The 14,266-nt window shown below is 42.5% G+C and overlaps 1 protein-coding gene across 3 annotated transcripts in view; it reads left to right on the top strand.

Annotated features, from left to right (window-relative positions):
- Window positions 1-1,618: 1,618 nt before the first annotated feature.
- flna (filamin A, alpha (actin binding protein 280)) overlaps window positions 1,619-14,266 on the top strand; it is a 51,384-nt gene continuing 38,736 nt past the window's right edge. For all 3 annotated transcript variants that reach the window (XM_061074223.1, XM_061074224.1, XM_061074222.1), the window contains exons 1-2: window positions 1,619-1,699; window positions 8,546-9,028. In XM_061074223.1, the coding sequence (XP_060930206.1) occupies window positions 8,659-9,028 (370 nt within the window). In that variant the 5' untranslated portion in view covers window positions 1,619-1,699; window positions 8,546-8,658. The remainder of the gene's footprint in view (window positions 1,700-8,545; window positions 9,029-14,266) is intronic.

Here is a 14,266-nt window from a genome sequence, read left to right as displayed (position 1 = left end):
TTCCTCCACAGCAATGTGAGAGACTCATTGCTGGTTATCGCAAATGCTTGATTGCATGCAGTTGTTGCCGCCAAGGGTGGCACAACCAGTTATTAGGTTTAGGGGGCAACTACTTTTTCACATAGGGCCAGGTAGGTTTGGATAGGTTTTTCCCCTTAATAAATGAAATCATCATTTAAGAACTGCATTTTATATTTACTCGGGTTATTTTTGTCTAATATAAAAATTTGTTTAATGATCTGAAACATTTAAGTGTGACAAATATGTAAAAACATAAGAAACCAGGAAGAGGGCAAATACTTTTTCTCAGCACTGTATATACACACATGCACAAACACACCTGGGCTACATCCATACAGACATTGTTTTAGTTAAAACAGTGTTTCCAAAACAAAGTCTGTCCACACAAGCGTTTTGGCTGTGTATTAATTTTAATCCCCATCCATATTAATTTGCCTGAAAACACATAGCACTGGGCCTGCACATCCTGCTCAGGTCCTGCTGGACACAGAAATTGTCGCAGATTGATAAAAAAATGATTGGTCTCCTACTCATGTAAACAGTTGGAACGTTATAAAATTCAGAATTTAACTGCACATCAGCTGTTGGCAAATGCCAGTTGTTTTCTTCCGGGAGAGGGTCATGTGAAATAAGCCAGACGAATCAGAGAAGGGTCCGTCATGACCAAAAAGACCCCATCAGCAAGATTGCCTATCTCATTGTTTCCAAACATCTTTCTGCCCATCCTAACTAAAACACTGTCCCAGAGTTTTCCCCACTCACAATGCGATCAGCAGCGTTTCAAACTTCTAAATTTTAGCATCTCTAAAACTCTGCAGTAGTGTGAATGCCAGGCAAATCCATTGCAGAGTTGATGCCTTTTCAAACCAAAACGTAGTAAAGTGGATGTAGCCTTTGTCAGAGATCACTTTAAAGGACTGATTGATGCTTGTACATACAACTCCCCTATGTACATACTTGCCCTCACCCTAATTTAACCCTATCCTTACTCTAACCTTATCCTAACCTTAACCTATAACCACTGATCCAATTAAATCAAGTCTTAACCCATTTGGGACATGGCTGAAAAGACACACACAAACACACACACACACACACACACACACGCACGCACGCACACACACACACACACACAAACACACACGCACGTACACGCTCACACACTCACACACTGGGAGACACCACCCCCAGTTTAGGATTTTAAAAAGGAGATGGGAGAAATAGGTGCACGTCGTGGGCCGGTGACATCATACCTTTACAATCCCTAAGGCGCGGTCATGGCGTCACCCATACTTTGGTAAAGAGGAGGCACAGAGAGAGGAACACCCCCAGCATCTCCGATTCTTTAGCCGTTTACCAATTAAGGTTCTCAGAGAGAGAAGGGGTTCGAGGAGACGCAGAGGTAGAAAAGAGCTACAGAGCGGAGGGACTATCTCTTTCCTTCCTTTACGCCACCCGGCACAAGCGATACACCCTTTTCCCCCCACTGGGACTGTTTGTGGGGAGGGAGGTCCGGGACCTCGGCGTAGCACACACAAACACACACACACACACACACACACACACACACACACACACACACACATACACGCGCACACACAAAAACAACCCGTGAGAGCTGCCGTGCGCACTGAGCAGAGAGACGGCGGAGAATCCAGGATCACAGTCTGCAACACAGGTAAGAGTCTGTCCCGCTGCGAGGGACACGGATGATGCTTGTTTCTGTGGGACACTTGTCTTCCACCTTTCTGAAGATTGACAGGGTGTGCTGTGAGATATGGTGCTGTGAGGTTGTGTCTGCCCGTGCGTTTGGAGTGTGCTTGGAGCGCAGGGAGCGCACTGACAGAGATGAGGAACCGGAGGGTCTCGCCGGGTTGAAGCACCACTAACTTCTCCACCCTGCTTCACACTGTTACGTCTTTTCATGTAGTGTGACTGTTTGTCTCCGTCACCTGGAGCGCATCACCTTGTTTCCTACACTTTGTTTAAGAGCATCACAGCAGCAGCAGCAGCATCTCCTTAACATTTAGGGTCTCCACACCAAATAAGGTAATACACGGACACTGACTGCAGATCTTTACTCTGGGGGGCAGTGGTGGCCACTTGCGCCCCCCGTCGCCGAGAGCGGGTCTCACAAGAGCAGGAAGTCCACCTGGTCCTCACGTCTGCACATAGTTCACCTCGTCAGCTCCTCACTCATTATATTTATCACAGGGGCTTAATTTGAAAGGGAAGCAGAGGGCCCACCAGAGAGAGAGAGAGAGGTTATTGCCAAGCAGGTTTACACATAAAAGGTATTTGCTGTAATGTGTTATTGCATAATGGATATAAAAATATAAATATAAAATTAAATAAAGGGAACAGTATAGAGATATTATAAACACTACAAAAAAGATATGTGCAATATGAACGATTCGGTAGTCGTGTCTCTCTTGACTGATTCAAGATTCAAGACTTTATTAATCATGTTCACAACAGCAGTCGCTGGCAATGAAATTTGTGGGTCACAGGCTCCCTATTCTCAAAAATAGCTGAGGGAGAGTTTGAGTCACATCAGCCATCCTTGGCTAAACCTAAACCTAACCTCCACTAAATCCTTTCCTAGCCTTAAAACATGTCTCCACGATTTACATAAGGAAGACCAGTCCCATATTATTATTGCATATGACGGTGATTTAGGTACCAATAACATGATATCTGGCCCACACACACACGTGCAAACACACATATTCTTATGCGTTTATCATGGAGGAAGCAGAACATACTGTTTATAATTAATAGATATATTACATTTTTGTTGTTTTGTATAACCCATGGAGCTTGTTAATCCATATTTTTCACCTAATGAAAGTTCCTAAAAAATCTGCATATTTGTGTTTTTAAACCCCTTTGGTATAATATTTAGGTGGGCTGCATGGAGGTCATCTTTTTTTGATCGATACATCATCAGGAGATGAACCCACACCCACCCGAAAAAACTGAATATGTGAGCTCGAGAGTTAAGAGCAGTTTTAAGAATTGTGTTAAATCCAGTTTGAGTGAATTTAATCTGAGATGGGACCGCTGTTGTCTAGGTAGTGTGCGAGTTTTTAACACAGTCCTGAACATGGTTGCAATAGAGTTGGCCAAAGTCAAAATATGTTTCTCCCTTCTTTTAAACATCTTTGGTGATGAGACTTAAAGGCTGGAATGTGCCTCTTTGATTTTCAACACCAATAATTTCACACTGACATCATAACATTCCTAAACATTGCTCATTGAAAGCACTGCTGAGAAAAGTGTTTTTTTAAGATTAAAGGAGTTCTGCTGGTTACTGCAAGTGACTCTCACAAATTACTTTGTAGGTTTGGCCAAAAACTTGGGAGAGATTTAGATTTTGACTTGTTGTAGTTTCATGGTTTCACATCACCTTTATAATGACGAGGTGATGAGGAGAAAAAGAAAAGGAGGCTATGTTGGCATATAGAGAGAAAAAAATGTAGACCAAACCTGTCCTTATCTGACACGTCTTGGCCTACTTTCACTCACTATGTGCCACACACACACACACACACACACACACACACACACACACAAACACACACACACACACACACACACACACACACACACACACACACACACACACACACACACACAGAGCGCGTGAGAGAGACTAAGGGTAAAGCCTTCACTGTGCTGTAATCAGTGTGTCTGACTTCTGCCTTCTCCAGACGACTCTGTTGTGTGTGTGTCATGTGGTTTTGGCGTTGCCTGGCTGCAGCATACATCAACCTAACTTCCTTTGCTGAGTTCTGCTGTGCTCGACTTGCGGCTGACTGGGTGTGGCGAGTGATGGTGAGAAGCCAGATACTGTCATGATAGAAGCATCATTGGCAGGAGACGCTGTTAAACTCACATTGATCTCAACAATCACCTCAACTTATCTAATCGTGTCAAATATATTATCTAATATACATCATGTCAGCACTTTTAATGTTCATATTAATTTATTTATATTCATATTTAGTTGATCTGATTTGTCATAATGCAGCATCATGAAGCTCCCCCTCTTCGGGTGCCATGTGATTCTGTTGATCCAGGATATTAAGAGCTCATGCTACTGTTGCCCTCATTGTCAGCTTTGGTTCAATGTGTAAGCAAAATGTTAAATTACAGTTATAAGTCACAGGATAAAGCATTATTACACAGCTCACCACTGGATTTGGTGTCTGTAGTCGGGACCTTGAATATTTTGGAGAGCTCCACTTTTAAACCCAATTAAACCAACAATTGTTGGTTTATGTGTCATTTATGTATCTTACTAATGTATACATCCTGGTTGAAACACCATTGTCTAAATAGTAGGGCTCCTTCATTAAAAATGCTATTTGGAGCCAAATGCACTAAAGGTTTAAAAAAATGTATAAAATGTTTTAGTATATATCATAACTTAATGTTGTTGATGCGGCCAGGTGTAGGAACTGAGTACATTGCTGCTTTGTTTGATAGTGCACCACTGCATCATAGTTGATAAGCTCCTGATGTATTTTGCATGTAAATATATATATATATATCAACGCAATACTTAGTTTATGTATAATTGTTCATCTTAGCCCCTATAGGATGTCCCCAATATGAAATGAAATATCTTGACAAGTAAGTGTCAAACTCCCTTTAACTCAAATAATTGCAAACATGTACACATCAACTGACGTTTGATGAAGATATGTGAAAACATGTCAGAGAGGATTTATATAAAACACAATATGTTAACTTAGTTATTAAGTAAGAGTTGTGAAGATGTCCAGAGTGAGTCCAGATTACAGAGACAGGAAAGAAGACTGACGGGGAAATAAGGAAGAAGTGGACAAAGTTAGATAAGGACAGACTAGGGGGGACGTGAAGCGAGAGAAGCCGATTAAATGTAGTGCCATGAATAAACACTAGAGGGAGGCACATGACAAATCAGAGAGGTTGCTAAATCTTCAGACTCTGACACATGTAAATGTGTCTTGGTCTACTCTGTCTCTCCCCGCCCTGTGTTTTGTCTCCTGTTTATTTGGCGAATTCCAGTGAAACAATAGACCTCCACTCAGTGAATGTTTCTCCAGCTCTCACTCAGTCCAGGCAACTTTCTGCTTTTTGAAGTTCAGCATGAGCTGAGGTGGAGGAGGGGGCCTGAAAACATTTCTCTTTCAGTGTGTCCATCAGTTTGAAACCTAAAGCTGGCTGTCTTAAATGCCTCAATGTCCCTCAATGCATTCTGCTGGTGTATTTATATCTGCGCTGCTCTCCTGCTCTGCATAATCTCTAGCCAGGGTCTTCCTAAGTTTTATACCTTGATTGTGGCCAAAGCCTGTAAATGTTTGTGACAAGTTTATATGTATGAAAGTTGAAGAATGGAGCAAATAACACACTTAGAGGGAACTTTCTAAATCTACATTCTATTGTTTTAAATGGCCCAGTGTATGTAAAAGCACACAGATATATAATTCATATGTGTGTATGTGTGTGTGTGTGTGTGTGTGTGTGTCTTTTATTGGGCCATTAGTAAGGCTGGGAGTTCCAGGGTGAGGGGCATTCTTTAGATTCTCCCTTGACCAGACACACACAAACACACACATACATACACACACCCACTGAGGCAAAGCATTCTTGATGGCCGCTGGCCACACTGTGGCTCCTGGCATTGAGCTCCTTATTTAGTCAAAAAAGCTGCAGAGTCACATCTCTCCCTCTGTGTTTACAGCCTCTGCTGCTCTGTTACAGACAGACAGAAAATTAGTCCGAAAATGTCAGCTTGTGTATGTGTGTTGTTGTGATTTGTAAATTTTATCCAGTGATTGCCTGATATACAATAACAATATGCCTGCTCACATATTCTAGCATTACTGGCAATAACTCCTCCATTTCAAGGGTCATTACTGCTCCCTTCATTTCTATCAGACATTTTACCTTTCCATTATGTTAAAAAAAAATTCCTCTAATCAATGTTGTAAATATTGTAATTTTGTTGATGTGTTCAGGTACACACATCATCTATTGAACTTCTGTCCATCCTGGGAGTGGGATCTCTCACATTTGGGTCTCTCTGAGGTTTCTACATTCTTCCTGTTAATAGAATTTTTTTGTAGTTATTCCTTACTCTTGTTGAGGGTTAACGACAGAGGATGTTGCCCTATGAGACAAATTGTAATTTGTGAATACAATTTTATTGAATTTGATTGAATCACTGTGGCACTTTCAGACTAATTAAACACAAAGTATGTTCAAATTGAAGCAGCAGAGGTCAAGATGTCCAGATTTTTCATTCCTAGTATGAGTCAAGCTTGAAAAATGCAGGATCCTACAAATCCCATAATGCAACTCAATAAAAAGCTAAATTTATAACATCATGTCTCAGCCAGCCTCGGGTTCATTAGCTTCTATAACTCAGTTTTCAGTATTCTATTATGCTGCATTTCTTTTTATGACGTGTGTTCCTGGCATTCACTTTTCAAATTCTGAGATAAATCTCCAACCACTACAGCAGCTGCTGCACCAAAATGAAAACTACTGCTGCCATTGAAAAAAGGCAACATAATCATATCCACCCATCCATTGTCTATACCTTTTTGACGGTCGCAGGAAAAGCCGGAGCTGATCCCAGCTGACATTAGGCGAGAGGTGAGGTTGGACCTGTACAGGTCGGCGTATCACAGGGTTAACATACAAACATACATGCAAACTCCAAACAGAGAGATCCTGGTTAAACCGGGAGTTTAACCTGGAACCTTCTAGCTGTGAGGCATAATCATAATTTGGTCATATTGTCATCTTTCTAGTTGTGATCTCTGTTTTGTAACCGCTTAAGTCCTCTATCAGAAAAATGACAGTGAGAACATTATCAAGACTTCTGGATTATAATATTTGCTGCCTCAGCCCCTCCTTATCTCCTTGCTGTGTCTCTCATTATCTGTGTCTAACCTGGGGAGAGATGTACACATGAGAAAGCTTCTCTCTAAAAGCCTAAAGTGAAAATAAAGAATTTTTCCTAATGAATCGGCCCACCAGTGCCATTGTTTCCTTTTTCTGAAACTGCCTGCTACTATAAAACACTCAGGCTGTCATTAGTGCATCATATAGTGCATATTTGGTGTGTGATCTCATCTGGTTGTTTGGTCAGTACAGCGCAGACAAACAGAGGAGGTGGATGCGGCTGGTGTCTAGACACTCGCTGTCTGTAACCCCTTTAAAGATAAGGCTGCAGTGCACAAACAGCACGGTGACATCGCACAAACACACGTTCACCCAGTCGAGAGCAGAAATTATAGGCTGCAAACACTGAAAATGTATGCATCCAATGTCACATTGGCTGCATGTAAATTGACAGGAAAGAGAACAATGCTTCAAGAGGCAGATCAGCAGACACAAACAAACATAACTCTGACACTGTGAGGAGTCACTGCCCTGCGTGTCCCAGTGGATAGCTCACATATTTATTGTATTACACTGATGCCTGCATGGGACCCATGAACATGAGCATAATTTGCTCCCAGGGACCCTGAACATGAGCCTGTTATAGCTGTCACACTGTTCTTGAGATAGGGTGTTAGCACACAGAGAGCTCAGGTCAGACTCATCATTATACAGTATGTGTGTGTGCACCCACAGGTGTCATCTGTATCACTTTGTTTCTCCAGTGGCTTCAGCAGTAACTGTGACCCATGGAGATATCAAGCCGAGGTGACCAGGGATAAATCAGGACTGGGAATGAAAAACTAATGCCTATCAAATATTTTCACAATGCTACTGACCTTGTATGTCTGCCAGACAAATAGAGATTTCCTATAACACACTGTGACAATCAAGGTCAGAGAATAATTAAATAGGTCTGTTTTCAATGAGCCTGAAGCTGAAGGGGTGGGGGGTGTCTTGTAGATACATGGAAAGTGAACCATTTCCCTGTAGCTGACTCATTGGACGATTTTATCACTTGTACCATCTACCAACTAATTCTGCAAACGTGTGTCTCTCTGTGGAAGTCATATCTTACAAATGGTTCACCTAATTGACTTCACACTAGGCATGTGTATTATTGACATATAAATTGCACAAGGAAGTGCAGTGCCGAGTTTGGCGTAATTTGGACACGCAATACGTTCAATATTAATAAAACATGAAATAAACAAGTGACCAGCACTCTGTAGCAGTTAGTGGGGGCAGTGTAGTGGGTTTCCCGATGTGGAATGAGTTGAATCTTCTTCTAGCTCCTCGGATAAATGACAGCAGTGGTTGGAAACTGGCGGCATGCAATCAATAATATCTGACTTCCTTTTGATAAGCTTTAATTCACAATATCAGACTGACACAGACAATCCAAGTCACGGGAGCTGATTTGTGTCAGGGCAGCAACATTCATGTGATCGCTTCCTCTTTAGCAAGTTGTCTTCGAAGTAAAAGCACAACGTTCGTTTTGTTGCTGTAATGCTTACAGCATGCTTTATATATATTTATATATTTAACCTCTCAAGTTAACTCTTTTCTTTCTCTTTTCTCTCAGACCCAAGCCAGAGAGAGAGGGAGAGAGAGAGAGAGGGAGCGGCCACACAAAGTTGAGCAGACTCCACCCAGAAAAAAAAGCCAGCGAACCGAGAGACAGCCGAGACGATAAAAATGAGTGGTTCCCACCCCCGGCTCCACCAGAGCGCCGCGCCCGCTCCCAACGCTGTCTCCACGGACAAGGACGCCGAAATGCCCGCGACGGAGAAGGACCTGGCCGAGGATGCGCCGTGGAAGAAGATCCAGCAGAACACCTTCACCCGCTGGTGCAACGAGCATCTGAAATGCGTCAACAAGCGCCTCGGCAACCTGCAGACGGACCTGAGCGACGGGCTGCGGCTCATCGGGCTCCTGGAGGTGCTGTCCCAGAAGAAGATGTTCCGAAAGTACAACCAGAGGCCCACCTTCCGCCAGATGCAGCTGGAGAACGTGTCGGTGGCTCTGGAGTTCCTGGACAAGGAGAACATCAAGCTGGTGTCCATAGGTTGGTCAGACACACCGCTGGGTTGTAATGAATGGATGCCTATAGTAGATATGCTTCTCCACCTCCACTCAGGTGGCATGTCCTCTGCTTCTCTACTGGGCTGTGTTGACTCATGATTCTTTTTCATGGAGAAATGAACACAGCATCTGAGCTGGACTGCAGTGTCTACTTTAAAGAACCGTGCATGTGTGCAGACCTGCAGGGTGTGTGACCCAAGAAAGTTGAGCATGTCCACTTCCCAGTGAGAAGAAAGGAATCAGTCACCCTGTGTAGAAAAAGTGGTGAAAAAACACTCCACAGCTAATTACTGTGAAGAAGTGTAAGAGAAGTCTATAGTAAAGTTTCCAGTGTTGGTAAGATTACTGTGTGAGCAGGCGTTTCCCCCCGGTGTCCAGGGCCGCTGAGCTTTTGTCTCTGGCTGTCCAGATTTGAGGCGGGTTGTTTTGGGAGGAGGGGGTCTGACTGTGCAGAGGGGCCCCAGACTCTCTCTGTTCCCCTGCCGCACGAGCTGGGCTGGGCTGGGCCGGTCCGAGCCAAACTGTGTGGGCCGGGATGTGCTTCAGGCCTAGTAGGACAGGAGAGCTGATCCTGCACACACAGACACAAACTGACACACACAGACCAACACAGACACACACAGACCAACACAGACACACACAGAGACACAGGCCTATTGTCTGTGCTCATGTCGTGCAGTGGGCTGGGTCTCCACAGCATTAGACAGGACTTGGCTCACGCTCTGTGACATTAAAGTGGCTTTAATGGGCTTTGCCTACATGCAGCTTCTTGCCTGCTCACAACACTGATGATTTTGCAGTTGTACATCTGAATGAAGGTGTATGAAAGTCCTTTGGCTGCAGTACAAAACTAGGAAAGTACAGCCTTCTGGTGTTTGGCGAGATACGTGGCTCAGAAAGACAGTCAAGGCTCCTTGATTAACTTAATATCATTTTTAAGTCAATCTTTATTTGAGAACTGACTCCCCTCATACACCTGGTGTGAAGAGAGACAACAACTTTTTTCTCCCTTAGACAAAAGCTTAGTTAACACAGTGTTTGTGACTGTGAATCAGAAGTGAGTAAGCTCCTATCATCCCACTGGGGGATGTATTGCTCACTTCACAGTTTCCACACACACACACACACACACATTACCTCTCCCTACTGCAGCCGACAGGTGAGGCGTCTGCTCCGTTTGGACACCAGGTCAGACACTCAGCAGAGAGGTAGAAGAAGGTGGAGCTGCTGTGCACAGATCCCATCATCAGTACAGACAGTGTTGTGGTTGGTAGGAACATTCTCTTTTCCATATTAGGGGGGAGATTCCTGTTCGCTGCATTTTTCTTATCTTGATGACAGCTGGTTGATGGGTTTAAAATTCACTGCTGGTACTATTCAGGATGCAGGAACCATGAGCCACCCTACTCATCTCTGACTGTCTGTCTGTGCGTCCAGCTGACTCACCCTCGTCCGAGCTGCTCCTTCTGAGTCATTTAATCTGCAGATGACAGAGGAGTCCGCTCTCCTCTTTTACTTCCTCCTCTCATTTCAGAAAGTGGACACACCCAGCCAGCAACACTCACCACAAGTTACCAAACTGGCATCATTGCTCAGCATGATGTCCACACTCCTGACTTCTTTCTGCGCTTTCGAGATCTGTCTGTTTTTCTGTTCTCCTTTACTTTAACTTTAAACAAAAAAATCTTAATGATGACTTTCTTTTCTGGGGGGGGGGCCGGGGGGGGGGCGGGGTGTGGTCTTTAAACCTCTTTCATTTCTCCTTTTACTCATATCATAGGGTGCAACAGTAGTTACTGTAACACTTCATCGTGAGTTACTGAAGACTTACTAGAAATCAGTTCCACCCAAGAAGCAACCATGGTCATGGTGGTGGAGGGTTCGAAAAGGACAAGGGCTCCAAATACAAATCATTAAAAAATATGTAATTCATACTAAAGTATTTAAAACTTTCAGAGCCTGAGAGGATATCGAAAGCCTTGCCCCAATCAAGCCCAAACCCAATTTATTCCAGTTTACAATTATAGAAGAAATTAAAGCCATTGAAGAGACTTGAATAAGTTAATGTTTGGAATTTGTGCTTAATAGATAAGTAAAGTTGAAAGCTAAGCATTTTGAAAAAAAAAGGTTATTTGTTTTCTTGCAAAAAGTTTGAGAAAATCCGTGCCATTTGTGTTTGTGGGGCAGATTGTTGACTTAGCTTAAACACAGAAAACAAGGGGAAACCGTTAACTTGGCTCTGATCAAAGGAAAAATAGAATCCTCTCAGTAGAAGCTTTTAAACTTACCCAAAACTTGTGCCCTTTTTAAAAATGAGATGTTTTATAAACCAGGCCCTATGACCTTCTGGACATTACTGAGCTACTTTATATAAACCATCATGCATTGCTCTTGTGGCGTTGACAGAAATAAAAAATAGTGGAGGAGAGAGAGAGCAGCACATCTCTGTCGTCTCTCTCTAAAAAATGTCATGATGACAAATACTAATGGATTTATATTTGCCAGTATTTTCACAGAGCAATAATGAAATAGTCTGTTGTAGTGTTAGTTTTAGTTTTTTTATGAGTGACACAAGATAATTCAGAGTTTTGGAGGTAAAGTATGTACATTACAACAAAAACAGCCGCAGACAAGTTTATTACTACATTTTCATCAGTCAACCTGCTTTTAACATAACATATAACGTATTATTACTTAGTTTATAATAAACATTATAATTTAGTCTGAGTTTTTCCACAGTACCTGTGGTCTGCTCCACCAGCTTAAATCTTGGCGCCCTGACACGTCATTAATGTCTCTGAGAGGATGGTTGTTATTTGGACTAGTAACAACTAACATACCGGATCTCAGCAGTGAAACTCTGTTCTGACCTTCAATGGCTGCAGTTTAGTGTTTGCTCTAATGACGGTTCATCCCAGAAGGGGATCTCACTTTCTGCACGTCTGACCAATCCCGCATTACCTGGCACCAGTCACATGACTACTGATGAATCCAGAGAGGAACTCTTATGTATTCAGTCAGGAGTGACGAGGCTTCCATCTAGCAGGGAGTGAAGTGAGTCTTGGGAGAGACCAAGACTGTAGCCCCCATTAACAGGCCCAGGCTCCCTGCTAAAACGCACCATGTGGTCTGCATGGGTCTGCATATTTGCTGATTTTTTTCGATAGTAGAGAAATTTGACATCTTTTTATCAATTATCTTTTAGCATAGAGTTCTGTGAGGCCTTACCTGATTTGCACGTGGAGAGATTGCTTACGTGCATATTTCCGGTGTTCATCACACCCATGTTTGATCAAGTTCAATGATTTCGCCTGGCATCATCTCTGTGTGTGTTTTTGTACTCATTTTTGTTACCTCTTTAGGACCTTCCCATTATAAACACTGACCTTGTCAGGACCAGTAGACCTCAAGGGGACCAAAACAACATTTCTGAGTTCCTGGTTGAGTGAAGTGGTAATATGTGAACTGTGTTAAGTTGTTTACTAGTCATGGTTAAGGTTAGGGATATGGTTTTTATTAGGCTGACCACGATGAGAAGAAGTCGATACAAAGTAAATAAGGATAGCTGTGCTTAGGTGTGTGTGCATATGTGCGTATTTAAACACTCACAAAGCACATCGAGACTTAGTGACCATCTTATTAATTGGTTGTGGTGCTCTTTATGCAGACGTTCACTCCTTGACTGCTACAGCCCATCCATATTTTCAAACCCTTCAAAACCCTTCTTTATGTTTACTTGACTGAGCGCTGTGTCGAAACAGTAACAGTAAGGTGGCGACGACCATGCCACACTTGCCCCGTCATCCACACGGGCAGGCTGGGAAACGAAGAGAATTGTGGCGTAACTATGAACCTTGCTGCTCCCCTGTCTTTGCCTGAGATCAGAGACATTAAGGTTGAGACAGACGCCTCTTTAGTAACAACCAGCCTCCTCATTGTTACACTGATACATAATAATAATATGTGTTCTATATTTCTGATACTAAAAGAGGAGATAGCCTGTTCGGCAGAAGTTTTTCTTATTCTTATGGAAAAACTATTACTTTCTATAAAATGTTTTAGAGGAGAAATAATAAAGTTTGCCTGTAACAATAAAAACAAAGCCTGGCTCTGGCTGTACACTGGCCAATAGTGGCTATTAGAGCTGCAATGAACCGCTTATTAGTCACAGAAAATTTACCACTAACTATTTTGATAAATAGTCAATTGGGACAGCAGCTGTAGCTCAAGAAGTGGAGCGGGCTATCTACTAATTCGAAGCCATAACTCCTCAAGACTGCATGTGTGTGTACAGATATCTTTGTGAGTTGGTTATAAATGTGAGAATGTTTCTTCTAACATGTCAGGAAATTTATATTTTGGGGTTCTGTAGCTTTGCTTAAGCTCCTTGTATCAGGCATGGCTAGTAAACTCAAGTAAGTGTGTGTTTTGTTTATATTCATATGATAAACAAATTAGTTTTTTTTTTTTTAATTAGTTACCTAGTTTAGCTTTAAGATTTGTCTATGTAGAATATTCACTTTCTTTGTCGACCTGCATTGACTTACCTTGGATAACTGGACAGAACATGTGTGGCATACAAGTGTATCTTTCTGAAAGGTGCCATCTTCACATATAAATGATTTTCTATTGCTCATGTTTCTGTATGAAATGTTTAGAAGAGGCACATTGTATCTACTTCAATAATGAGATGGTATAGTCTAATCCCTCCTCCTTTCTCTCGTCACCGCTCGGCTTATTCAGCACAAAACTCTAAAGGTGACACTGTTTCTAAATTACCTTAAGCACACTTGCCTAAACAAACTTCAGACTTTCTGTTACTTCACTGTCTAGTTCCAACCAACATTGATACCAATATATCTGACCTGATACAGCAGATGGTGTGTTACACAGAACCATCTGAAAAGGAAAAGGATGAACCATCTGTCACGTCACACGTAGGGGTGGGCGCTAATTGAATTTACTCGCAGCTTTTACCACGTGAGATCGTGACCATGAGTATAAAATTGTCACGTGAATGTTTTCAGAAATTCTCTTTTGAGTTTTGCTTTTCTCTTTTCATGTCCCTCTTACAGCAGACAGCTCTCCCCCCCGCCCATCCAGAAAACTCTCCTGAGTGCATGCGTGTTTTTGTATCAGGGGAGGAGGGAAGACACTGAGAGAAAGAAAGTGAAGAGTCCCAGCAAGTTGAAGATGGTTAGGGACAGTTATTAACAGTTAG

Source organism: Limanda limanda, chromosome 7, assembly GCF_963576545.1.
Source record: "Limanda limanda chromosome 7, fLimLim1.1, whole genome shotgun sequence".
Taxonomy (NCBI): Eukaryota; Metazoa; Chordata; class Actinopteri; order Pleuronectiformes; family Pleuronectidae; genus Limanda; species Limanda limanda.
Note: the sequence above shows the minus strand (reverse complement) of the source record. Positions and strands in the feature narration are given on the sequence as shown.